The sequence below is a fragment of the Sinohyriopsis cumingii genome, chromosome 6 (assembly GCF_028554795.1).
Source record: "Sinohyriopsis cumingii isolate HCF-2022 chromosome 6, ASM2855479v2, whole genome shotgun sequence".
In the NCBI taxonomy this organism is placed as follows: Eukaryota; Metazoa; Mollusca; class Bivalvia; order Unionida; family Unionidae; genus Sinohyriopsis; species Sinohyriopsis cumingii.
The window spans coordinates 120,081,079-120,106,422 of NC_142966.1; the positions used below are offsets into that span (position 1 = coordinate 120,081,079).

At 34.8% G+C, this 25,344-nt stretch overlaps 1 protein-coding gene across 2 annotated transcripts in view; it reads left to right on the top strand.

Annotated features, from left to right (window-relative positions):
* The window catches only part of LOC149797839 (sodium/bile acid cotransporter 7-like), a 48,988-nt gene that overhangs the window by 11,611 nt on the left and 12,033 nt on the right, over positions 1-25,344 (top strand). The window contains exons 4-11 of one of the 2 annotated variants that reach the window (XR_016421888.1): positions 2,166-2,241; positions 2,955-2,993; positions 3,219-3,254; positions 5,571-5,719; positions 9,580-9,680; positions 11,781-11,906; positions 13,740-13,893; positions 18,921-19,075. Coding sequence is in view for 1 of the 2 variants with exons in the window: in XM_089962856.1 (XP_089818982.1) it covers positions 2,166-2,241; positions 2,955-2,993; positions 3,219-3,254; positions 5,571-5,719; positions 9,580-9,680; positions 11,781-11,906; positions 13,740-13,893; positions 18,921-18,948 (709 nt within the window). In the remaining variant the exon portion in view is untranslated. Of the gene's footprint in view, positions 1-2,165; positions 2,242-2,954; positions 2,994-3,218; positions 3,255-5,570; positions 5,720-9,579; positions 9,681-11,780; positions 11,907-13,739; positions 13,894-18,920; positions 20,627-25,344 lie in introns of those variants that run through there. The other variant, XM_089962856.1, reaches the window with a different exon arrangement.

Below are 25,344 nucleotides of genomic sequence, written 5' to 3' on the forward strand. Positions count from 1 at the left end.
CCCTTTGTAAATATTTTTAAATGATGGATTTTTAACTAGATCATCTTAAGGAGTTTAGATTGTTTGAAAAATCTTGTCTGGGATTTTATTGGGACAGATAAATTCAGGGATTAACTTGTTTCATTAGAAGTTATCAGAGGTCTCGCTAGGATTTTAAAACTAGTAGTCCAGGACTCCCATTTTGGTAAAAATAGGAGTCCCACCATCAAAAGTTGCAGTCCCTTCTTTCCTACAGAACCAACACAGCCGTGAGTGCATCCATTTTTAGATGGAGAGGTTTTTGTGATGTAATCACTTACTTTAATATAGTTTCATTGCAACAGTCCATTGACAGGATTGCAAAATTTATGGTTTATTTGTCTACGTCCTTATAGTAATTTTAGGCAATGGTTAAATAGTATCTGATTGCTGTTTTCTCCCGTATGTTCGCAAATACATGTCAAGTCAGAAAACAGCTTAGACCTTAAAGCGCATCTCGCAAATTCCAGAACATAGCATTGTCCTATATGTTTCTGACCTACATAATTTGCAGTTTAATGTTAAATCTTTAATAAAATAATACTTTGGCTTTGCTTTCAATGATTTGTGTATTTTTCTGAAAATATTTGCCCGATGATTTACGAAAACAGACAATCTAATAAACTGATACATCCCAGACTTAGCGAAGTCCACCATTATTTCCCATTAGGTCTACTGGTTCACTTAAGTTTCAAACTAATTTTATGACGAAATAGCGTATAAGAGCAGTTAATATATATCCAGATCACAGATTCTGATCTTAAAACACATGTTTGTATGTTTTATCATCAAAGGATATCATGCAGGAAATTGATAGTTGCTACTTTACTCAGAAAAGGGTTAATGGTCAGTCAACTATCAAAACATATGCTTGTGAATGGGCAAGAGTTTGTTTGTCAACATAATTTATATCAAACCTAGGCCTAGCTACTGATCTATTGATGAATACATTTCGCTACAACACTAGAACTAACCGGGCTAAGGTGAGGGGCATTTTTTAAAAAAGTATGGTCAGTCAATGTACCTCTTAAATAGCTATTGTTCGTCCATCAGAGTGATATTGAATTTTGTTAATCCAAGTAAGGACTTATTCCAAACACTAAGCTAGGCATCACACACTTTATTACACGTAGCTAGTGTCCTATCCAAACTATCAATTCTAGCAGCTTTAGCACTCTTCTGAATCTCGTTACAATCTTCATAAGTATGCCGTTTAACCTCAAAATACTTGTCCAAATTTACGAATGGCATTTTGTCTAAGTCTCAACATGTCTTGATTCTTGTGCACTACTTATTCCGATACATTCGGAAATGAACACAATAATGAAAGCTAAAGTTGTTTATTTGATGTACTTTTATAAATGACGACATGTACATCTCTGGGTCTTTCTGACTCTGAATTCAATCACTGTAAATATCAGTACATTTCCCCGCCTGCTGCCAGTCAAAGCCTTTGAACTTGCCATCCAGCTATTGCATCATGTTCTTTTTGATGTACTCTTATAATTTCAACATGTATGTACATCAAGGAGTCTTTCAGTCACTGAATTATGTCATTGTAAATATCAGCACAGCTAATTGATCAACACATTTTCCCACAAAGCAGGTGGCTGAAGCAGGACTGGCAAATCTTTGAATTTTGTCGCACAGCTATTACATGGATACAGAGGACTCCCTCCTCAGTGATTTTCTGCATCCCAGATCAAAAATTGGCGTCCAAATACGCGTAATTAAGCATTTCCAAGATCTCTGAAGTTATGATTGTTATACTTTGCATTTATTGTTTTTTCATACTATGATAGGAAATGTTTACTTTATACTGTATACCATGCATATACATTGCTATAGAATTCTTTAGAATTAAAGATTTGAAAGAAACAAAACTAATTTATGTTCCTCATGTTGTTTCCACACAGCAACATAATGCAGGTCAGCAAAGTAAAGTTAGAATTTGTATTCTGTACGTTATAATGACCTTGCATGCCAATTTATAGGAATATCATCAAACTTGTTTCATGTAATATATTTTGTGGTGTTATACATGAACATCTTTTCCGACTTAGATGTTTTGGAGAGTCTTAAAATATAAACATCTTTAGATTTGGAAAATGCATGTATTTTCAGCATTTGACACCATACTTTTTCAGCTTGAAAATTATGAGCTGTATGCCACCACCTGTTTCTTCTGCTGTAATTCTTACTAAAGCAGTTGGTGGAAATGAGGTGAGTATAGCAGTTGATTTATGGTGTTTGATCTTGCGTGCAACTTTTGCATGAATGTGAAACTATTGTTAAGATCAGACTTGTTTTTTCACCAACTGAGGCATGAAATTGTGAGGTGCTGGGTATACTAGACAATTCAAAATACACAGAATTACTTACTTTGATAAGTATTATTATTTGGGGTCATCTGTTTGTATAGTTATAATTATATACCTTTTCATGTACTTGCTTTTATTTCACATTCTGAACAATAATCGTTACATCCTAAACAATAATCAAAGACGATTTTGTTTAGTGCCAGTCTTGTACATGTATTAATATACAGCTGTAACGGCAGATGTGGATCTATCATTTTAATAAGAAGAATCAGTAGAACAATCAACATATTCTGATCTGAATGTTGTATAGTAGTGCCTGTGTTGTTTGCAGTTGAATCTGCCCTGTGGACGAGTATATTTGGAAATGCACTCTTGAATGGAGAAGTTCAACTTCAACATGTGCTGTGATTTTCCAGTGAAAATGTGCACACAAATGATGAAAATTAGAATTTGTCTAGAATTAAGTGAATCAGTGAAATAAAAAAAAGGAATCAAGGCCGTCGTTCTGCATAGATTAAATTAATTTCAAAGCAATAATAAAGTACCATTATTTATTTATATTTTAAAAAAAGTAGTCTATGATCTGTTCTTGCTGATTTTTCCTGTCTTTTGTAGGCTGCAGCTATCTTTAACTCTGCATTTGGAAGTTTTTTGGTAAGTATCTATTTTGCACAAATTTTAATAACATATTCTAGAAATAAATCAAAAGTAATTTTCTCTTTAGAAAATAAGTGTGTAGAATTTCAGAAATATCAATTCCGCTTAATATTTTGCAATTGTTTGTTACTGGTAATTGTCCTTTATCTTACAATGTTTCTAAGATCAGTTAAAATTATAGATCAAGTTTTTGTTTTCAGTTTCTTTTTTCTGTCATTTCAGGGCATTGTAGTAACTCCTGCATTAATATTTCTGTTGGTATGTAAGTTTTTGAAGTTTATCATTTAATTTTGGTATAATTGACCAGGATAAGAAAGGCATGGTCTTAGCGTTATGCTTTTTAATGACATCATGTAACACACAGATTCAGGAAAAATAAACAAAGAAACATTGTGTAGTACTCAGCAAATATACTAAAGTTCCCGTTCAGTTTGTTCTTAAATGAAGACCTGATATACTAAAGTTACTGATCAGTTCATTGTTAATTTAGTGTGTGTGTGCATGTTTGGATTTTTAATGTAGCTTTAATAAAATTTCAGGCATATTGCTACGATATCTGCAGTGTAGCAGTTTATAGTGATATCTAGCACTCGGGCATCATGTTGCAGACAATAGCATCATGTCCACCCAGTCACATTATCCTGACAACAGGCTGACCAGTCTTAACCCTAACCTCTTAATGCTGAGTACCAAGCAAGGAAGATGCTAGTACCATTTTTATAATTCTTTGGTATGACTCTGCCAGGGTTCGAACCTAAGACCTTTCATTGTTAATTGATGTTTTAATATACTTAAGTTTGTGTTCAGTTTGTTTGAAAGTGAGGGCTTTAAATTTTGAATTCCTGATAGGTCATTGATAAGCTATATTCATTTTTAAGTGATGACTTAATAAAATCCTGATCAGCGTGGCAAAGAGATGTCTTAATGAACAAGTTCCTTATAAGTATTTTTTTAAAAGATTAGTAAATATACTTGAGTTTATTATTAGTCAAGCATACCAGAGTTTCTTACTAGTGAATTATTAAGGATTGACTTAATAAAAATAAATGAATATTCCAAATCAGTTAATATTTTAAAGGTGAGCAAATATCTTAAATTTCCCAATCAATTTTTTTATGGAGAGACAGCTTATGAATGCAAGAGGTCAGAAGACGTGCATATTCAGTGAAATATGAAACCCCTTAGAATGGAGAGAAGTAAATGGTTTACTTTTTTTATGGCTGTCATAATGTTGAGTGCATTGTGTTGTATCTGCCAGTTTCCATTTTGTTTCCAAACAATAGCTGAGTTGTCCACCAACTACAGTTAGAAAACTTTACAGATGACTTCCGCTTGGAGTAAATAACTCACTTTTGCAGCAAATCTCAAGGTCACTGAAAACAGAAAAATGGTTTCAGTTCATTAATTCATTTGTTCACTGTCTAGTTTACCAGGCTATGTGGATTGCTTACACTTGTTATAAGTAAGGACCCCTATTAATATCATTGACAAAAGTTCAAAGATCAAGGTCATTCTGACTGAAAGAATAAAAATGGTGTCTGTACAATAACTTTGATTTTTCACTACCTACAATTAGCCAAGCACTGTGGATGACTTGGACATGGGGTAATGAAGAACCTTGTTTGTTATAGGGTCAACATATTAAAGGTCAAGGTCACAAACTGAAAGAAGAAATATAGTTTCTGCTTAATAACTTCAGTTCTTCATCCTTGGCACTTGGGGGGTAAGGAAGAAGCCTTTTCATTTTGGGATTGAAATGTAAAAGATCTTGGTCACTGACTGATTTACACACATAAACATTAGTTTTACATTGCAGACATGCTACAACCATTGTGGATTGCTTACACTAGGTGTGGGCAAGAACCCTGTTAATTTTTATTGTCAGGAGCACAAAGTTCAAGGTCATTGTGGCTGAAAGAAGAAAAATGGTTTCTGCACAGTAACTTTAGTTCATCACTATCTACACTTACAAAGCATTGTGTAAGACTTGCACATCGGCTAAGAAAAATGCTGAACCTCATCTGTTTTGGGGTTAAATGTCAAGGTAACTGGGACTGAAAGAATAAACAGTTTGTACATAATAACTTCAGTTCTTCATCATCTGTGGTTACTATATGTTGTGAATGGCTTGCACTTGTGATAAGCAGGAAGCCTTCAGATTTTGGGATCAAAAGATAAAAGATTGTTGTCGCTGTGACTGAAAGAAGTGAGATGGTTTCTACACAAAAACAAAAACAGTTCTAAATTACAGATGTGGTCCAAACTATATGGACGTTTTGCACTCATTGTAAAGAAGAATCATTTCTTTTGAGGTGAAAAGGTTGAAAGTTAGGGTCACTGACTAAAATAAGTGATTCTACATTAAAGTTAAAGTTTTCACAGAGATCTGTTGAATATTTGGTTGGGTGTATAATGTAATGTAGAAGGTACTTTTGTTTGTGCAGGACTCTGATATATAGTTAAAAAATACACTATTATGTTTTGTATACCTTTTATACTATTCAGATTTTTATTTTGCATATGCATAAGATGCATCTTTTGAATGATTTCATTGCTTTTGTTTTTTTTTTGCAGATTGGGTCCAAGGCTGATGTACCAGTTGTCTTGATAGTGGTACAATTATCTGCGACTGTTGTTCTGCCACTCATAATTGGCCAGATCTGCAGAAAATATTTCAGATCCTGGCTAGAAAGAAGGACAATTCCATTTGGACCAATAGGAAGGTAAGCACGATCAATTTTAGACTTGCAAGTTTACTCCCAACATAAATAACACAAAGCTACCATGCACGAGTCACAGATGTTGGAAAAATAGGGGTTGTGAGGATTTTCTATAAAAAAAATATTGTGTAGGCTAACAGGATTTAAAATGTTGCTGTTGTCTTTTCATTAGAGCTTGTAATTGAAAAAATTAGTCCCGTGTATCAGATTGATAATTTTCCCATGAAATCTGGTATTCAGAGTTGTATTTTAGGTCATTTCCTTATCTTCATTTAACACATCTCAACAGGCTTTCTTTATGCTTGCTACATGATAAACATAAAACATACTTCATGAACACTGTCATGCTTCTGTGAACACTGCATCTAGCCTCCATGAACACTGTCTGGCATCCATGAACACTGTGTCTAGCCTTTTTCAGAGTTTTAAGCTTAGACAAACTTTAATAGGTTTAAGATTGAGTTGACAATTCCATCATCATGCAAAAGGCAAGACTTTAAATATTTTAAAATTAGAATATACTTTTTTCCCATTATGATCTCCAGTTTATAAAAAAATCTAAAACTACATTTTTGTCTTCATTTCCTTTCTTATTATTTTTCTCTTTATTAAAGATATTGTTGTTTGTTATTATGTCAATTAACATTTTTTCTGTCTGACATCATTGTCTTGTAAGTTACATGGGTCAATGGTGCACTTCTGCACTATTTTGAAGTTTAAATTTGCTAACAGAAAGCAAAATGCATAAATTGGAAGATCCTAATTGATGGAAACCATAACAATTGGCATGTTTTGACAAAACTGATTTAGATAAACTTAGTAGCCAAGCTGTTTACTTCTATGATTACAGAGATGCTGATGGTGCATCAGAATTATGCAGATGTTGGTTGAATTCGCACAAATGGAAAGTAGCACTGCATATGAACTCCTGCAAATTAGTTCAAGTCATGCATATAAAAAGGGACACTGTGCAGTATACAATTTTTTTTATTATTGTTAACCCTTAAAGTGATTAAAAGATGCTTAACCCTTAAAGATGTTGTGATATCTGTTCTTTTTTATAGGGTAAATTTGATTAGCATATTGGGCCCAACAACAAGCATTCTGTCGTTACAAATGCTTCCTAGAAAACTCCATCATGGTTTGTCTTCAGATGATTATTTCATTTGGCAAATACTAGCTGATGATGAAAATGATTGTTAAAGTTTTGAAGTACATGTATGTCAGACTATTGGAGCTTGGAAAGTGTTAATGGAAATTCGGTTATTTTTAACCGGAAAATTGTGTTGAACACAGGTCAAATGTACAAGTCAGGTATACAAAAACAGAGGCTTGTCTGTTTGCTATCCCCCTTATGTATTTTGAAATTAAACATGGAAAATGCATGATTCCAAGCCTAAATAAAATATTGGCAATTTAAAAGCATAGTGCGCTTTTATATCTTTCCTCTAACAATTTAGGGAGCTTGTGCTTCAAAACTATACAGCCAATAACGGTTAAGATAAATTGAACAAAGAAGAATCTGAAATAAAATTTTAAAAAATAAGGATGTACCTCCTTCTGAATAATCAGACTATGGCATTGATGGACTTAAATCCTCAAATAACTTTATAGAACAGGCAGATATGTGGCATAATATTCAGCAAAGGACTGGTTCAAGAGAGCCAGTGTGAGTGAAAAATCTTATTTTGGAGAAAAGATATCCAAGAGACAATACCTGAGTAGATGTGTGTGGTATTACTGGTTTACATTGGTATTTTTTCCGGTGGTACATGGTACTTAATAAGTAGTTTGTCAGTAAGGAATGTAATGAAATTCCAGAGTAATCTTGTTACAAATTTAATGCCATAATTGGCACGTTTTTCTTTTTTCATGTTTACTGGCTTTCTCTGATAAATATCTTGCCCAGCTGTATGCCAGTTATATCAGTAGGGTGGGAAGTCAAAACTGTAGGCTTAAGTGTCATCACTTATCATCTTTATCAACAAGTTGATATCGGCACAATTTCTTTTACAGGGTGACAGCTGTACTATAAACTTAATCAACCCATTTTACAGTTTTAGATGATAACACATATGTAGCTAGTCCATTTACTCAATGGTACTAACCATTTTATTTTGGGGTTTTGCTTTGATTTTTTATAACAAAGTTATTTTATTTTCCTTAAGGCAATTTATTTGTTTACAATAATATAATGGATTTAATACTGTGTTACTTTGTTATGAATCAGAGCAATACATTTTCTTCAGCCATTTGAGATCAAAACACACCTACTATAATTGTGGTATACAGTGCTACCTAGCATTGTATATTTGGAATTATTTGGGCATACTGTGGTACAAAGTTCTGTGGAACATTGTACAGAACCATCAAAAACAGTTTCCCAATTTGTTCTGGCTAGCTATATACCATATGCCCCTTCAGACTGTGAAAGGGGATTCTCAGTACAAAACAATATTCATGCACAGTTAAGGAACAGATGAAACTCTGAAAGTCAGCAGATTAATGCTTATACTGCTTGAGGCAACATCTTTTATAGCATGCCCGAGTTCTGTTCACTTATTAGGCTCTTCATCTCTATTATTGATGTGCTTGACAGTGACCTTTTGCACTAAATTCAACCATGTGAATAATTATATGGTTAACTTTGATGTTGTGATGAACTGCTGACCAGTAGTCAAAAAAATCAATCGATTTATGTTTGGTTCAGACGAGCTATCATATTTGAAATAAATGCATGTACCTAGAATTGTTATATTTCATCAGTCAGTTCAGGGTATGATTGACATGGAGGTCCAAGATGATTGTGCCAGCTGATCAGAGGAACATTCAGAGTTTGCACAGATCGTTCCATCCCATGTTAGCTATGTAGACCATTTCCACTGAACTCTGAATATCTAACTTGGAATGGGAAAGGTCAGAGGATGCTTGGACTAGAGGATAACTTACCACATACATAGTTTCTTCAGAACTGTTATTTTAATTTAGAATTTCAGCTTTTATTGTTAGGAGTATAAATATTGTGGCTACAATTACAGATGGAACTTTAGGGAGCTAATGATAGACACTTGCCAGGTTAACAGATACAATTACAGATGGGACTTTAGGGAGCTACAGATGGACACTTGCCAGGTTAACAGATACAATTATAGATGGGACTTTAGGGAGCTAATGATAGACACTTGCCAGGTTAACAGATACAGTTACAGATGGGACTTTAGGGAGCTACAGATGGACACTTGCCAGGTTAACAGATACAATTACAGATGGGACTTTAGGGAGCTACAGATAGACACTTGCTAGGTTAACAGATACAATTACAGATGGGACTTTAGGTTGCTACTGATACACACTTGCCAGGTTAACATATACAATTACAGATGGGACTTAAGGGAGCTACAGATGGACACTTGCCAGGTTAACAGATACAGTTACAGATGGGACTTTAGGGAGCTACTGATAGACACATGCCAGGTTAACAGATACAATTACAGATGGGACTTTAGGGAGCTACTGATATACACATGCCAGGTTAACAGATACAATTACAGATGGGACTTTAGGGAGCTACATGCCAGGTTAACAGATACGATTACAGATGGGACTTTAGGGAGCTACTGATAGACACATGCCAGGTTAACATACAATTACAGATGGGACTTTAGGGAGCTACAGATGGACACTTGCCAGGTTAACAGATACAATTACAGATGGGACTTTAGGGAGCTACTGATAGACACTTGCCAGGTTAACAGATACTTTTTAAGAAGGGACAGTTATCACTTTTAAAGTTGGCTTTTATTGCATGGCACTGAATTTATATCATAATACACAAAGGCAGGATATATTTTATCTCGTTTCAGTGTTGTACTCCTACTGATTATTTTCACCACATTCTGTGATACATTCTCTCAGAAAAATACAGAAGTGGGCAGTTTGACTTTATTGGGCATTGTATCATTTAGTAAGTATTTTGTAACTTTTTTGTATAGTTTCACAGGTATAATATACAATAAAAATTCTTTCTGTATTGTCCTCGATTTATGATTTGATTATAACCAAGTTTGCTACTTGGCACGATAGTGATAGGCCCTTTGCTGAGGCTGATTATCAAGGTTTTACATCATTATTTAACAGTGTTAACAGTAGGCTGTTTTTTTTTTAACAGACCCTCTACCTTTATTGTTGCACAACTACTAAGCTGGTTTTCATTACGTTTGAACCACATTTGGTATGCATCTTATTAAGAAAACCATGGCAACTTTTAGCATCATTTAGAAGTGTTATGTCCCCTGACTATCAGATCTGCACACTTTTGTTTCACTACATTATTAGAATTTAAACAAATTTTAGTGGTCAGCTTAAGATATTGAGTGAGTTTAATTGTTGATCAGGTGCATATAGCATCATCTTCTGGCCCCAGAGTTTTGGATGTGCTAACCTTCCTTTCTCTGCAATAACTCTTGTGACCACTCCGGTGGCCTAGTGGTTAGTGTCCATACTGGATGTGGGAGGTCGCGGGTTTGAACCCCATTTGAGTCACACCAGTGAGTTTTAAAAATGGTACTAACAGGTGCACTACTAGGAGTTCAGCATTTAGAGGTTGGTGTTAGGACTGGTTGGCCTGGTGTCCAGATAATGTGACTGGGTGGGACGCGATGTCTCATTGTTTGACATTGCTATAAACTGCCACACTGCAGACATCATAGCAATATGACTGAAAAATTGCTAAAGCTACGTTAAAAATCCAAATCACACACACAGTAACTCTTGTGGTGTGCAGCTTAGGGTTGATGACACCTTGGCTTACTTTGACATTTGAGCTGCATCATCCATCAGCAGAGTTGAGGCCCTTGATTGTTGCTCCATATGACAATTTCTTTGATTAGTTTTGGATTTTATATACAGCTCTATATTGATATAATTTAGTTGAATTGGAGGATTGACTTCCTATACCATGATTTAGTGGAATTATGGCCACAGAGCATTGGTTTCATATTTTGTATTGAGGAGACCAGACATGGGTTCTGCATCAGTGTTGTCCATCATCAGTATTATCTTTCTTTACAAATTTACCTTAACTGATTTACATCATCATTGTCACATTGCACTTTCCTCTGTAAGAATCCCATACTTCCAACAAAAAGTGGAGAACATCAGTTCCTGGATTTTGTTAGGTGGGATGGGAAGTGCATGCAAATAATGCAGTTCTGGTTCAGAGTGGGGAAACCCCTCACATGCTAATATAATTTTTTCACACATTTTCTAAAATCTTTAATCCTTTCACAAACTGAAGGAATAGCAGCATATAATAGGTTGCTTTATGTGTAAGTGCCATATTCTGTCTGATATTATCTATATATATATATATATATATATATATATATATATATATATATATATATATATATCACAGCATTATATTATGAAAAGCTGTCTACTCGAACAACCTTTTGACAATAAAATAAACACAAATTAAGGTATATTATGTTTGATGACATCCGTCTTTTCCCACACATTATTCCTGTAATAGAAAGTGACTATTTTGTTGTGACATAAGGGCCCTTAAAATTAGGCTATAATAACAAAATTTCACAAGACCTTATCCCCCACCCCCAAGAAACAACTTTATCAATGGGACAGGCAGTTAGTTTGTGCTCCAGTTACAATAATTTGAATAATTTTTCCATGATAATAATTGTGTTCGCATTTCTATCAGCTTATTCTACAGTATAGCAATCATCACTGAAAACCAACTAATGAATTTCTGTTTTATAATTAAATTTGGATAAAGTAAGGCATCACAGATGCATGAATTATGCAGTGAAGTTCAATTGTTTTATATCTTTTCTCAGGTTCCAAACATTTTACAAATGTGACCTCATGAAATTAGTGTTAAAAAAATTTAAAAATTGTAAAATAAACACTTTGTATTTTAACATTTAAAATTAGTAAAGATTTCATTGTGCAGAAATTCCTCATATATTGTTATCATTCCTGTAATCCAATTTGTCATGAAGAGGTTCAGTTTTTATTTCTAACATCCATTTTTATTATGTTTCAGTTATCTTACTCCAGTGCATACTTTTGTATTGTATATTCTTCTTCACGGCAAGATGTAGAATGAACTTTTCAAAGGCAGATATTGTTGCTCTTATGTTCTGCTGTACACATAAATCTCTTACTTTAGGTGAGTAAAACAGAATGAGGGTATGAATCAGACTTAATGTTATTATGGTCAGTGTTATCATTCTTTTTTTTTATGTTGCCAATGTTTTATAGCGTTCCTTGTCATGTAGTAAGTAACTTAAAATATGTATAGATGGAAAACAATGTAGCTAAGAACACAAGTTAGTATGATAAAGATACCAAAGACGATTGGTCTTTTCAGTGTTGGGATAATTGAGTTACAGGAGAATGCTGTAAAGTGTTCAAATACAGTTGTACAGACATTCAGCTGAGTTCCCATCTTTCCTCAGTTTCACCCCTTATCTTGACACATTCCCCAGATGGTGGGTGACATTGTGGATCAGACACTGCCCCTCTGTGTTGACTGCCTGTTAATTTCTTCATATCTCAGCCAGACCCAACTTGGGACTTTCCTGCTGCCTCAACCAGTGTCTGCACATATGTTGTGCATGCTTTTCCTCTTATTCCTAAGTGCAATGAGCTTCCTTCAGGTCGACTATACAGAAACCCCCTTTGTCCTAATTCCACAACCTAGTTTTCCATCCTTTTGTTGTACAGCTTTCTGCCAGTTCCTGGTACTTTTCCTTCTTTTAAAATTGTTTCAGAATAAAGAAAGTGAGTGATTAAAGTGAAGCTTTTTGCCAAATTGAGGATGATAATTCTGAAATGTCAGCTGCCGAGTTAGATGAACTGCCACAATTTGATGCAAAGTTTCAGAAATCTGTTACTGTAGGTAATGGTTACAGTATTGAGATTAGAGGTATGTTGTGTAATATTTGTGAAAATGGAGGGGGGATAACCCATTTATGTCTGAAATCAGCATTTAATTTTAAGACATGAACTGGATATGACATAATGAGTCACCAGACCACATTCATTTTGGAGCAAAAACATCCATGAAACAAAATCTATGAACTTTGGAAATTTCTACATAGCAACTTGTGGTACAGGGTTGGGCTCATAATCCAAGGGTGATGGGTTTGATACCTGTTCAGGCCTGCCCTAGAGAGCTGCCTCAGTGTGTCCTTGGGAAAGACACTTGGTTCCCTTTTCCTTGGTATGGTATATCCAATAATATACTAGAAGTGCTGTTAAAACTAACAAAAAGGTACAACCAAACATAAACTTGTCCAGAGCTCAATGGAGAACTTTTAAAGTGGGAACCTTGGACACATAATCTGTTATTGAACAGGACATTATTACATTCAAGGCAAATTGATAATAGTTTAATAATAATAATGATTCTGTATAATTACTGCCACTAATTAATTTCATTAAAATACATATCTTCATTTAAATTTTTTTCAAACAAGAATTTTTTAATTTCTTTTCATGTAATACATTTTCTTGCTAATTAGGACTATCTTTTTGTGGCTTGTTAGGGAAATGTAAATTAGCTGGATTCAGAATTCAAGAGCAATGAGATCCATGGCTAATTATTGGGGGTCCCCAGTATCACAGTATGCAGTATTAGAATGTCTGGGGTACAAGACCAACATTAGAAGGTCCATGGTACACTGGGAAGTGCTTAAAGAGAGCCTTTACATTTTCTAAACATACCATATGTATTTGTTTACAAGTTGGGTACAACTGCAAACATAAACCCTTATCTGCCATCATATAATGCACCATTAGATCAGGGTCTGTGTTGTTTTTTCTACTGATAAATTGTAACAAATTGCATAGAGCCAGTTCTGCCAGTGCATCATTCAGTGGCAGATATGCGTCTATGCAGATGGATCTGACTTGTACAGAAGTATAGATGGCATATATTCCAGGTGTATGATTAACATTTTCACTTACAAAATAATGCACTTACTATTTTTCTTTTCAGGAATTCCTATTATAAAGATAATATTTGCAGGTTATACTGGTATGTCCATAATCTCGATACCGTTACTTATATACCATCCTGCACAGATACTGTTGGGTGGTCTGTTGGTGCCCACAGTACGGAAGTGGCTTCAGAGCAGTTCACCAAAAACACTGTAAGCTGTTGTTTTATTTTGTTTAAGATTAATCCTTGTCCCCGATTACTTTTTCTATTTTAAATGTATTGAACCTGACCACTTCCTCTCTTGAGGGCAGTGAGTGACATGTTTTCAGAATTGTCAGAAACAGAAAATCTTCCTTTACTTGCTGGTCCATCTTTAGTAAAGGGAGGAGGATGCCATATTGACAGAAATGTTGAACAAGTGGTTGTATACCAATCATATTGATCAGTATTAACATTATTTTTGTGTACCTTAAATTGGCAAATATAATATGCACTTGTGTCCCCACACATTTTTCCATTGTGAGTAAAAGGTTTTCCTAAATAAAATAAAAACAAGAAATGACCAAAATCTTTGCGGCCTTCTTTTCATCATAAACATAGTATAAAATACTGGGGTATGGTGAATCCTCCTTTCTATTTAACATTGAATCTTTAAGCTGTACAAATTTCAATCCATATGCTCTGCTTGATAAAAGAATCTACTGCAGCGGAGCCATTTCAAACCAAACTGGGTCAGTGCAAATTGGCTTCCTCACCTTTTCAACCATTCCATGATGGTACCATGTGTTTTCTTTGATAAAAGCAGGAACAAAGCAGCACTCTCCAGTAATAAAAAAAAAAGTAAAATAATGGTCCACAGATAAATAACTGCCAGATGGCATGAACTACACACCTTCTGATTTTACAGCAAACAATTTGGTCAGTTAAGGTATGGTAGCTTCAGCAAGAATAACAATGGCCACTATTGTAAATGTGAAATTCTTCTGGAGGTCAACTTGTCAAGCTCTGAATTCATCTATGACAGTGATTCAGATGCATCTCCAGTCTATACTATAAATGAAGAACACCTAGCTGTGGATTTTTTTCTCAAATTCTAATTAATATAAAATTTTGTTCACTTTTTAAAAAATATTATTGATATTGATATGATGTGCTATAGAAGTTCATATTCTAAAATTATATCTGACAGTTTAGTAAACAATAACATTGCTGTTTTTGGTAAATCAGTTATTAAATTGAAGATACTGATTTTCTTATGTTTATCTTGTCTTGTTATTTTAACCTTCAATTTTTTAAAGCTGAAATGCAAAACTAAATAATCAACATTAGACTTGTTTACTATTTCAATCTTGATGCGTTGTTTGAGATAGGAAACAATTCTTTTAAAATACGAGTGAAAATAAAATTGTATAACATGCAGACATACATACCCAGCAGGTTTGTGTGATAGGGAAAACTTTGACAACCTGTGTGTTGTTATATTTGCTAATTTATGGTACAGATACAATGTTTCATCATTTTTGTTGTAAACATTAAAGAATTTAGACCTGGAAAAGTCATGGGGAAAAAAATCAGTGTGTGGGAGCAAATGATGCAGTGCTGTGAAACTATCTACACTGGTCTATTTTTGTAAATACAAGATGAAGAAATTTATCAGTGTTAATATCAGCTTCTTTAGGCAATATTGATGATAGCCATTGAGAAAATTTTCATGAAGATGCATGATTTATTGATTTCAGCAAAAATTCATTATTGATACAAGTACTTTAAATCATACAGATTTGAAAGGGAAAGCTGCCTAATTCATGAATGTTTAGAGTATAGTAATTGAAGCACTATAGGAAAGTTGTCTTCAATAGCTCATGTTAGAATTTATTTATTTTTACACTATTCCAAAATAATTGTTTTTCAGTTCATGTTTACGTAAAGTAGGCAAAATATTCTCAGTGCAGTTAAAACCCAATCAGGTATTCTGTTTGTAGGATTTTTAATCATGTTGAAATTCCTAAAATATTAATAGGAATAAATTTCTTTGTAATTCCTTCCACCATTTTTTCTGCATACCCATTATTCACTGTGAGCTACTCCATAAGTACTAGTTCACGTTAATCAATTTTTTTCTCTCAAATAAATCCTGCACATGCTGTTCCATGTTTAACATATTAGCATACATGCCAACCATTTATTCTTTTGGCTCAATCAATATACTTTTTTTCTCTCACTAAATTACACCTTACTCGTAAACCTATATGGATTATGCGATTTTGGTATATCCTCCTTCCCCCCAAAAATCAATAATTTGTTTTCTCACTTTTTATTAACATCCCAATTATCCCACAGACCGTATTCCTCAAAAAGACTGCTTCTGCATAACCTTGATATAAGAGTACGCTTGTCCATAGACTTGCATGCACTTTCCTAACAGTATTATGTTCTCTTTATAGTGGCTGACCTATTTCCAGGAAACATGCTGGTTTCTACTTTCAAACTTTTGACCTCAGATTCTATTTATAGCAGCTGTATGACTTAGTTAGGAGAGCACAGACTGGTTTTCTAATTTTTAATCATTACTCAGACTCTGTTTTAATTCATATTTGGTACAGAACTAGTCTAGGATATTTGGTGCTAAAAGTCAGATTTATTAAGTCAATATGTGTGCTAGAGCAAAAATGTTTTTCAAATAATTTCACAGATGGATTAAATAAAGACAAAGAACTGATTCAGAGATGAATACATTAGTTACATAACACAGCATTCCATTCTAGGACAGATTCACACCCAATGCAGGCTGTGTGGAAAGGATTTTAATATTATTCATGGTGGTAAATTTGATGTGGAGCAAGGCTTGAAAACTAAAGAAATCTTTGAATTATACTAAATCCAGTACCAGTGTACTTAATGCAGACAAGAGTTGAATTTTGTCATCTTATTTCCCAGCTAAATACCCAATAACTGGAGTATATTAATTTCCTTTTCTTTGTTAGGTTATGAAAGAATTATGGGTTCTTTACCATTTGAATGCTGGCAGTGAGAGATTGTTCTGTATTGTTAACAAAAATAAAACTGAATTCAGATCCAGGCTCAGTAATTTAGTACTTGGTGCTCTACTGGTGTGTAAAACATTCATAGTCTTAGCTGGTACAAAGTGTTCTGAAATGCAGCATGAGTCCTGCTTTTTAAATCTGAAAGTGCTAAATATGAATTTGAATTTGTATCATGTTATATGTGGATTACTCTTTTTCTTTTTGGATTACTCTTTTTGTCCACTTGGATTACACATTTTCCTCACCAGGGGTTGGCATTAGATATTAGGTTAATTTGATTTTTGGATCAGTGGTTTGGTTTTTTAATGATTTGTGTAACTGTATTGTCCAGTGAAGCCTGTCTTAAAAGGACACTGCCTCATAATGGTGACTTCCATGAATCCCAGGGGAAAAACTCAATATACTACTGCTATTAATTAGAGAGGGTGACACCATTAGTTGCATGGATTTTATCCTTGATATATTGGGGCCATATTGTTTGAAATTTTGTTCACAAGTTTGGTATTTCTCACATAAAATAGTTCACTAATTGTTAACAGTATAACATCATTGTATGCTTTCAGTATTATCTAGGATGAGTCTGCAAACTCCTTTTGCAAGTAATCTTGTAATATGTTTTGCTAATTACATAACAGTACAATTACAGTAGTCCAGATATGGTAGTAATCTGTTTGGTTAATAGTGCTGTATAAAAAGAGACACATCCAACATGGACTGAGGACACTTGTGTCCATCCATGCTGCATACTATGGACTAGTCTGAGTTTCCTCTGACCCATGCCACCCAATTTTTTATATTTGGACATTTGGGGTGTAGCATCAGAGTCCATTCCCTATCGAAAAGTTGGAATTTGTCGACACCATATTAGTGTCAGCATGGGGTAGCCGCTTACTAGCCAGCCCAGTAAACTTGAACAACCTTTCATCGAGATGTACCTGCATGAAATCGATAGGAATATGATTTATTTCTCAAAAGTTGTGAGCATAGCATTTGTCATGTCTCTAATCTGCCGACAGATGAAACGAAACTAAGTAGTTTCTGAAATTTGACCTGGATGTGGCCATTTGCATTCCTAGTCACTTCATTGTCATCTACTCACTCTTGTGCAGTCTCGTACTCACATGATCATTTCACCTAGGTTAATTTTGTAAGAGTTCAGGTAACTAGAATCCTTATTGCTCATGAAATTATAATGACCGAGTCCCACTCCATAACCCACTGGGGGTTGTATCTAGGATTCCAAGCCCTCATTGTCATCCTATATTAAAACAACACTTCTCTCAGTTGCTGTAGAGTGAGTTCTTGTTCCAACGAAAGGAAAAGCTGACAGATGGAGAGAGGCACAGACAAGTTACAATATAAAAATGCAAGATATGCAAAGGGCATTTTTGAGCAAGCTTGGATTAGTTGTTCCATTCCTGTCTTTAGATTTGTTTCTGTTTTTTGTTTCCGATGAACGAGATAACAAGAATTGTTAATAGCAGTAATTCTGGATTTAAAAGTCCATCAGATAGTGTTAGGGAAAATAGACTGTACTGTAAATGTATTAACATATGCAGTCAAAAACACAGATCACATATCTGGGACCCACCCAGGAAGGAAAAATTTGTCCGGACTCACGACTATTTCCAATAGACCATTTTACCTGGATAAAGGCAGATGTTTGATAAAAGGAAGTAGAATCCACAGACAAGTCTTTGAAATGTCCCCATGTTATGTTTATATTTGTACACTGTTGCACCTTTTTACCCATTCCTATGTGTGACACAGTATGCCCATGTGAGAAAGCCATGTAAGATATGCTTATTCATTCCTGTAGGTGTAGCACAGTCTGCCCATGTGAGAAATCCTTGTAAAAGATATGCTTAATCATTCCTATAGGTGTGACAGTATGCCAGGGTAAGAAAGCCATGTAGGATATGCCTAATACACACAAGTGCACTCATTGACACTATAGATGGGTTATATATGCTTACGAGGTCATTGAATAGTTTCTGATGTTTTCAATGCATAAAGAAAACAAATCCATCATGTGTGTTGGAGTGGATACAGGGAAATACCATTGTCTAGTCAAGAATTTGTGGATAGGAAGTCTGCATATGCCTCACTCCTACCATCATCCATATCTACACCACTGCATATGATGGGTCTTCTTAATCTCTCAGCTTCATTATTTTTTATTTTTTTATTTCAGAGGACTGCCTTTACTTCCTTTAGTGTGAAGACCTTTTGTTGACGTGGTAGGTTACTACCTCAGACCACCCAAGTTTATGCCAATCCTATGCCTCTGATTTGGAAGTATTTTCTTAACAGACAGAATTTTGTTAAGATCTAACAGTTGTGTGATAGGTAAGGATGCATATAATGTACTGCTGTTTCTGGACTTTTAAGATAAAAGTCCATTCAGCAAGTATTAATCTAATAAATATATACGAGATTAGAAATGTATAGAATAATATTTTTGCACAAAGGGCAGCTTCACAGATACAATGAAAATGTGTGTGTAGGTCTTAATAAAGAATACTTGGCTTGTTCTTAAAATACAGCAAAATGTGTAAAGTTAATATATAAAAAAAGATTTTATTGTATTCCTGAAATAGCAATTCAGCCAGTTGACTTAGAGGGAGAAAAAGGCAATCTAGTACAAAATTGCCTGTCTACTACTCTGCTTTCACATAATGTACTGGCAGATCAGTGTCTGTAACATTTGTTCTACTGATTACTACGAATAAACTGCATAGACCCAGATCTGCCAGTGCATCATGTGACTTAATTGACTACAGATGGTAGTTGCCATCCACCTCCCTCTGCTTCAGGTAGGTCCCACTTTAAAATATATTTGCTTACACCTAAAAATACTGTTCATTTTATGAATTCAGTCAAGTGTCATTCAAACCTTATATTCTTCATCATCACTACTTCCAGCTGATCAGTTCAAATGGATCATAGATACATGTTCTTTAGTGTATCCAGAAATTTTTGCACATAGAACAATGGAAAATTATTGACAAAGATTCCAACTCTAAAGTATGCTTGTCGTTAAATACTGTATACTTCTAGTTTCAACATTTTGGCAGTACAATAACCATTAGCTTTCATTAATTGATGGGTTTCTAGTTACTTAGTCTTTTTACATTGAAAAACTATATTTTTTTCAGAGTAGAATATTATTGGGAATACACTTTTAGCTTTATCTCAATACTTCCACAAAATCTGGAATGGTTGGCATCACTGCATTGACTGTACCACCCACCCATCCCCCAGACTAGGGTAACATATATGGGGTGGGTGACTTCACCCTGTGTATATAAAAAGTGACACAGTAAATGAAATAATTTATGTGCATGAAGATGTCTTTTTTGCTTCTTCTTAGTTGAAAATGTCTTACTGTGACCTCGACCTTGAGTTAAGTGGAGAGGCTATGGAATGCAATACACCATCTGTACCTAGTAATATATTTAAGAATTGTTAATGTAGTTGTACTCTAGATGAGGATAAAAGTCACAGAAATGTTTCCTCATGTTGTGACCTTGGCCTTTAGGTACGTGACAAGCCTATAGTATGTGACACAGTCTAGTCAAGGTATGTACATATACTGGTTCAAAAGTCTGCTTACATGACTTTTACTGAAATATTCATACAGAAAAAGTGTTGCCTTATAAGCACGACACAGTAAAATCGCCATGAATTTGTTTTGTAGTATGCATTATTACTCCCAGTTAAGACATTTTTATATTTTCGTGCTATTAACCCCATCTTGGAATGCAGTTTGTTTCTTGTTTATCTATTTTGTTTATTTATTACACAATACTTTTATATACGTTTAGATGTATTTTACTAATTAAAGATATAATATCAAATGTTACACTTTGCAAATAAATGTCTATCAGTGTTGTTTTCTGCAGGTGTTTACTTGCAGATGCTTTTATTTTCTTGTATGAACAAGCTTACATTTTATATTTGCAGTAAGCACTGTGATTAATTTATATTTCCCTTCTCTTTCATTAAGTCAGATTCATTTCTATTTCCCTCTTTCAGTAGCTAGATCTGATTTCTTTTTCCCTCTTTCAATACCCAGATTTTTTTTTGCCCTTTCATAAGTCAGATCATTTCTATTTCCCTCTTTCAATAGCCAGATTGATTTATTTTGCCCTCTTTCATAAGTCAGATCTATTTTAAGAATTAGTTGCAATTATGCATTACATATAAAGCCCATGCCTGTAAAGGCTGTACCTCCTTTATTTTAACAGCTTAACATATTTTTGATCAACATTCATTGCTCCAGTTGAGTCCCATATTTAGCTAACTGTCAGTGCTTGTTTTATGCACTTGACAAATTCCTGACACTTGTTCATTGTGACCACTCTTTAATGAGATTCCAGACAGACTACAATCAAAGTGTCACATACAGATGCCCAAGCTCACTTTTCACACAAATCTTGCCCAAGTTTCTATTTTGTCATTGTCTCCACAGTTACCTTGTTGCTTGGATGTTGTACTTCAAGAATAGTGGGGGGAAAAATAATGTAATGCTTACACAAGTTTATTCAAGTTGAAAATTATTGGCTTTGCAGAGAAATCATAAAAACTGCACTACAGAAGGTAAATTTTGTGTGTGTCAGAAACTTGGTCACATTATATAAATTGGGACAAGGATTTAAGTGGTAAGACCTCGACCTTGAGACATGGATTGGTACTTGATACACCGTGACCATATAGTCATGATATCTACTTGGGCCAAATTTCATGAAAACCTCTTGAACCATTATGAAGTATTGGGCCTAACAAGCAGATGTTAACAGATGAACAGTGCCAAATTACATCAGTTGTAAGATGGGTGTATAACACAGAAAAAAAACATTTGAATTTTAAGCCTAACTAGAGAACCACGAATAGCACACAATACTCTCACCAAATCCTGTAATAGTCCCTTGTGCATACATTTGAAATACTAAAGCAAATGTGCAGAAACCATTATTTTCTCTTTCATCTTGCCATGACTGTGACCTTTAGACCCTAGAATATGTAAGATTTTTTTTATTATCCCAAGTGCAAGCTATCTAAAATGTTTGGTCAAGAAACTCTAGAACAAGTTATTGTGCAAAAAATTACCTTGTGAACTTCCCACCCCAAATCAATAGGCCTGTTCTATACCTTAAGTGCAAGCTGCACACAAACATTTGTCAAGGTACATGGTCCAGAACTAACATTTGCATGCGAAAACCACTTTTTCTCTATCAGTGTTGACTTATTCTTGTTCTGATTTTGACATAAATAAGCTCATTTCATAGTCTTGGCTCAGCTAGTGTGGATATGTGAGAAAGCTTGCCCGTAGCTTGTCAGTGGCTTTTGAACTTCCTTCACCAAATATACTTGCAACCATGTATAACCTATGTGGTGAAAGATGGCATTAAACCCATAAAACCAAACTAAACCATCCCTTTCTTACCCAAAGTACAAGTCTCACACAAACTTTACTTCAGGTAAAGGATTGATAACTAAATGTTTCTTCTAAAGAAGATTGATGATCTTGACCTGTAAAATTGTTTAGCACAACATTAACGGACTTCATCCTTACCCCAAGTGCAAGCCATTGACAGAGTTTGGTAACTGTACATGACAGAGGTAACTGTACATGAAAGAGAACTGTATGTACGGAAACCATTTTTCATCTTTCATTCAGTGACCTTTTACCTTTTACCACCAAATCTGTAGGGTTCTACCCTTTTCTACTCCAGGTAAAACTGAAAAGAATTTTCAGGAATTCGAGAAAAGACCAGCTCTTCTTTTTTACTGCCATGTGAACAAACTCTTTTTTTTTTTTTAGAAGAGCTAAACTTTTCATTTAGGACCTGCTGTGGTGTTCTTATTGGATGCCCAAGTGGCACCTTTCTTACTAAGACCATCTAGACATAATAAGTATTCTGGTGAAAACCCAATGTCAACATGACTTTTTGTCAAGGAAGAGGAGTCAAGATTTTCAAGGTGGTTACCACTGTGGCAGTATAATACACCAGATCAGCACTGTTTTCACTTTGGACCAACTAGACATAAAAAAATGTCTTTTAGTGAAAACCCCATGTTGAAATGACCATCAATTTAAGAGAATATTAATAGCAAGATTGTCATGGCTGCCACTGTGGCTTCCATATTTGATGCCTGAGTGGTGATATTTTTCATTTAGGACCAACTAGACCAGGGGTGGGCAAACTACGGCCCACCAAGGACTTTCATGCGACCCACCAAGGGTTTTCATGAGGCCATGGAACAAGTCATCATTCACACTGACTCTGTGTTACTCTGTTTATCAAATAAATGTGCTTCTTTTGAAGTTTTTGTTTTCAAATATTAACAACTGAAAATTAAATAGATGTTATTTAGAAAAACCTTTTGTTTTTGCTATTTCAAATATTAATTATTTTATTTAATGAACTATGCGGCCCACGACAAGGTGTAAATTTGTGTATGAGGCACTTGCACTGGAAAGTTTGCCCACCTCTGAACCAGACCATCACATGAATGTGTGTTTTATGTTTCATGGTAATCTGCCAAATAAGTTGTGACAACATATCCTAATGAACAAATGGCCATATCCATAAACTCGGTTGGACCATGACCAGTAGAGCTAAAATGTCCAGTAAGACAAAGCCCTGCAAAAATAAAAACATAAACATGAAGTACCAAACAATAAGTTAAAAGGGAAATATGCCCAGATTCTATACAAAGATATAAAAAATAAAAAGGGAAAATATTTAAAGACTTAAAAATACACGTTCAAAATCAACTATAAATTTGTAAAAGACTAACTGACATGCATCATGTGCTTTGCCTTCTGTCTGGTGAATAAAAATTCTAAAATGTACATATCAAAGTTTGTATTTAAAATTTATCACAATTTAGTATGTTTAAAAACTATGTACAGTTATCCTATACTTTGCATTTCAAAGTAAATCAAACAGGCTAGCAATACCTTGCCTTGAAATGTCAGGCATGAAGTGGTCTTGAAAAAACATCAAATTGTTTTAGAACATTTACATAAAGAATAAAATTACCTCACACAGACTGCTCAGTTTAACACTTTCCATGCCTGGTGGTTGATATTTATATCTTGCTCAAGTGAAAGCAAATTTTATAGTAAATTACTTTTCTCCGAGACTACTTACCTGGTCACATTGACATTAGGAATACAGGTCTGCTACATTCTGAATCCTGCACTATTAAAATAAGGAAATGTGTCTCTTCTTGTTGTATAGACAAAGGCCATTAACTTTTGCCACTATATCCTCTTGCCATCACTAGGTGTAGAGTTTTAAGCTGAGCCAGCTACTAACTAGGATGTTCGCATGGCAGGGTAGTTGAGAGGGTCTTCAAGTAATGTGAATGAGTATTCTAGAAAAAACAATTTACTAAAATATGAGCTTTCTTTTTTTAAAACAAACCACTTTGCCTCATAAGCTTTCAGAGTGGAGGGCCTTTATCATATTGAGATTTTCCGAAGATCAAAAGTTTTCTCTCACAGGGCTGCCCTGACAAGAGCCAAACATGATAGAGAAAGCATTCCAGGAAGGATTGAAACACTTGCAACATTGGTTGTTTGTAATCTTTCTGGGTAGGTTTATTGGTAGCTTGAGTAAACTGTTGACCAAGGTTTTGCCCCATCTGTGAGGGGCCATCAGACTTACCTTGCACTTCTGACCCCTTATTTTCTGTAATAATTTTGGTACCAAGACCTGGGGTGGGGATAAGCATAGACCATAATCCCATTGAACAGATCGACAGCACATCCATAGTACAAGTGTCTACATCAGGGATAGGTGAGACAAAGGTGGTCAGCTTGTGGTCCCACTTAGTAGCAAATAGGTCTATCCTTGAACACTCCCCAAGTGCACAGTTCCAATGAAAAACTGATGGATGAAGGAACTAGTACACATGCATAACAAGACCCTGTCTAGATAGAACATAAAGTGTGCTGGGAATATGTCTGATTTGCACATCAATCTGTAGTTAGTGTACACCAATAAAAAATCTGCCAAACCAGCAAGCACAGATCAGGTTTTGTACTCCACGTGTTTGAGGAGGCAAGTCATGCCTAGTTTTACAACATAATTAAGACTAATTGCAGTGTCTTCTAGAGCTGAAAGATGTTTATATTTATAACAGCTTTTATTTCTAGAATGTTGATGTTACTGGGCCATTCCACTGGCCCCCAATTGCTGTTGACTCTACTGAAGCCTGGCAGCATCATTTTTGCTTGGAGTTTCTCCAGAGGAATTTGTGTTGTGAGCCAACCATCACTGCACAACTGACATAAACATGATCGTACATAGTTTGTGATATTGATCTGGTCAAGTGGACCATTGTCAGCAAAGTCATCTGTAATGAGTACATATAAACGTGGCCCATCAAGATCAAATCCACTGCAGCACTGAGTAACCCGAGAATCTGCAAGAATTCTGTCAATGAAATCCAGGTCCTGTTGTTAATGGATTCAATGAATTCAATAGGACACCAACTTTACAGATTGAAATTGCTTATAAACTCCATACTCAGGTGGACAAAACACTGAATGGGTTTTAGGTCTTTTTTCCCCAGTTCACTAAAAAAAACGTCGAGGTTTC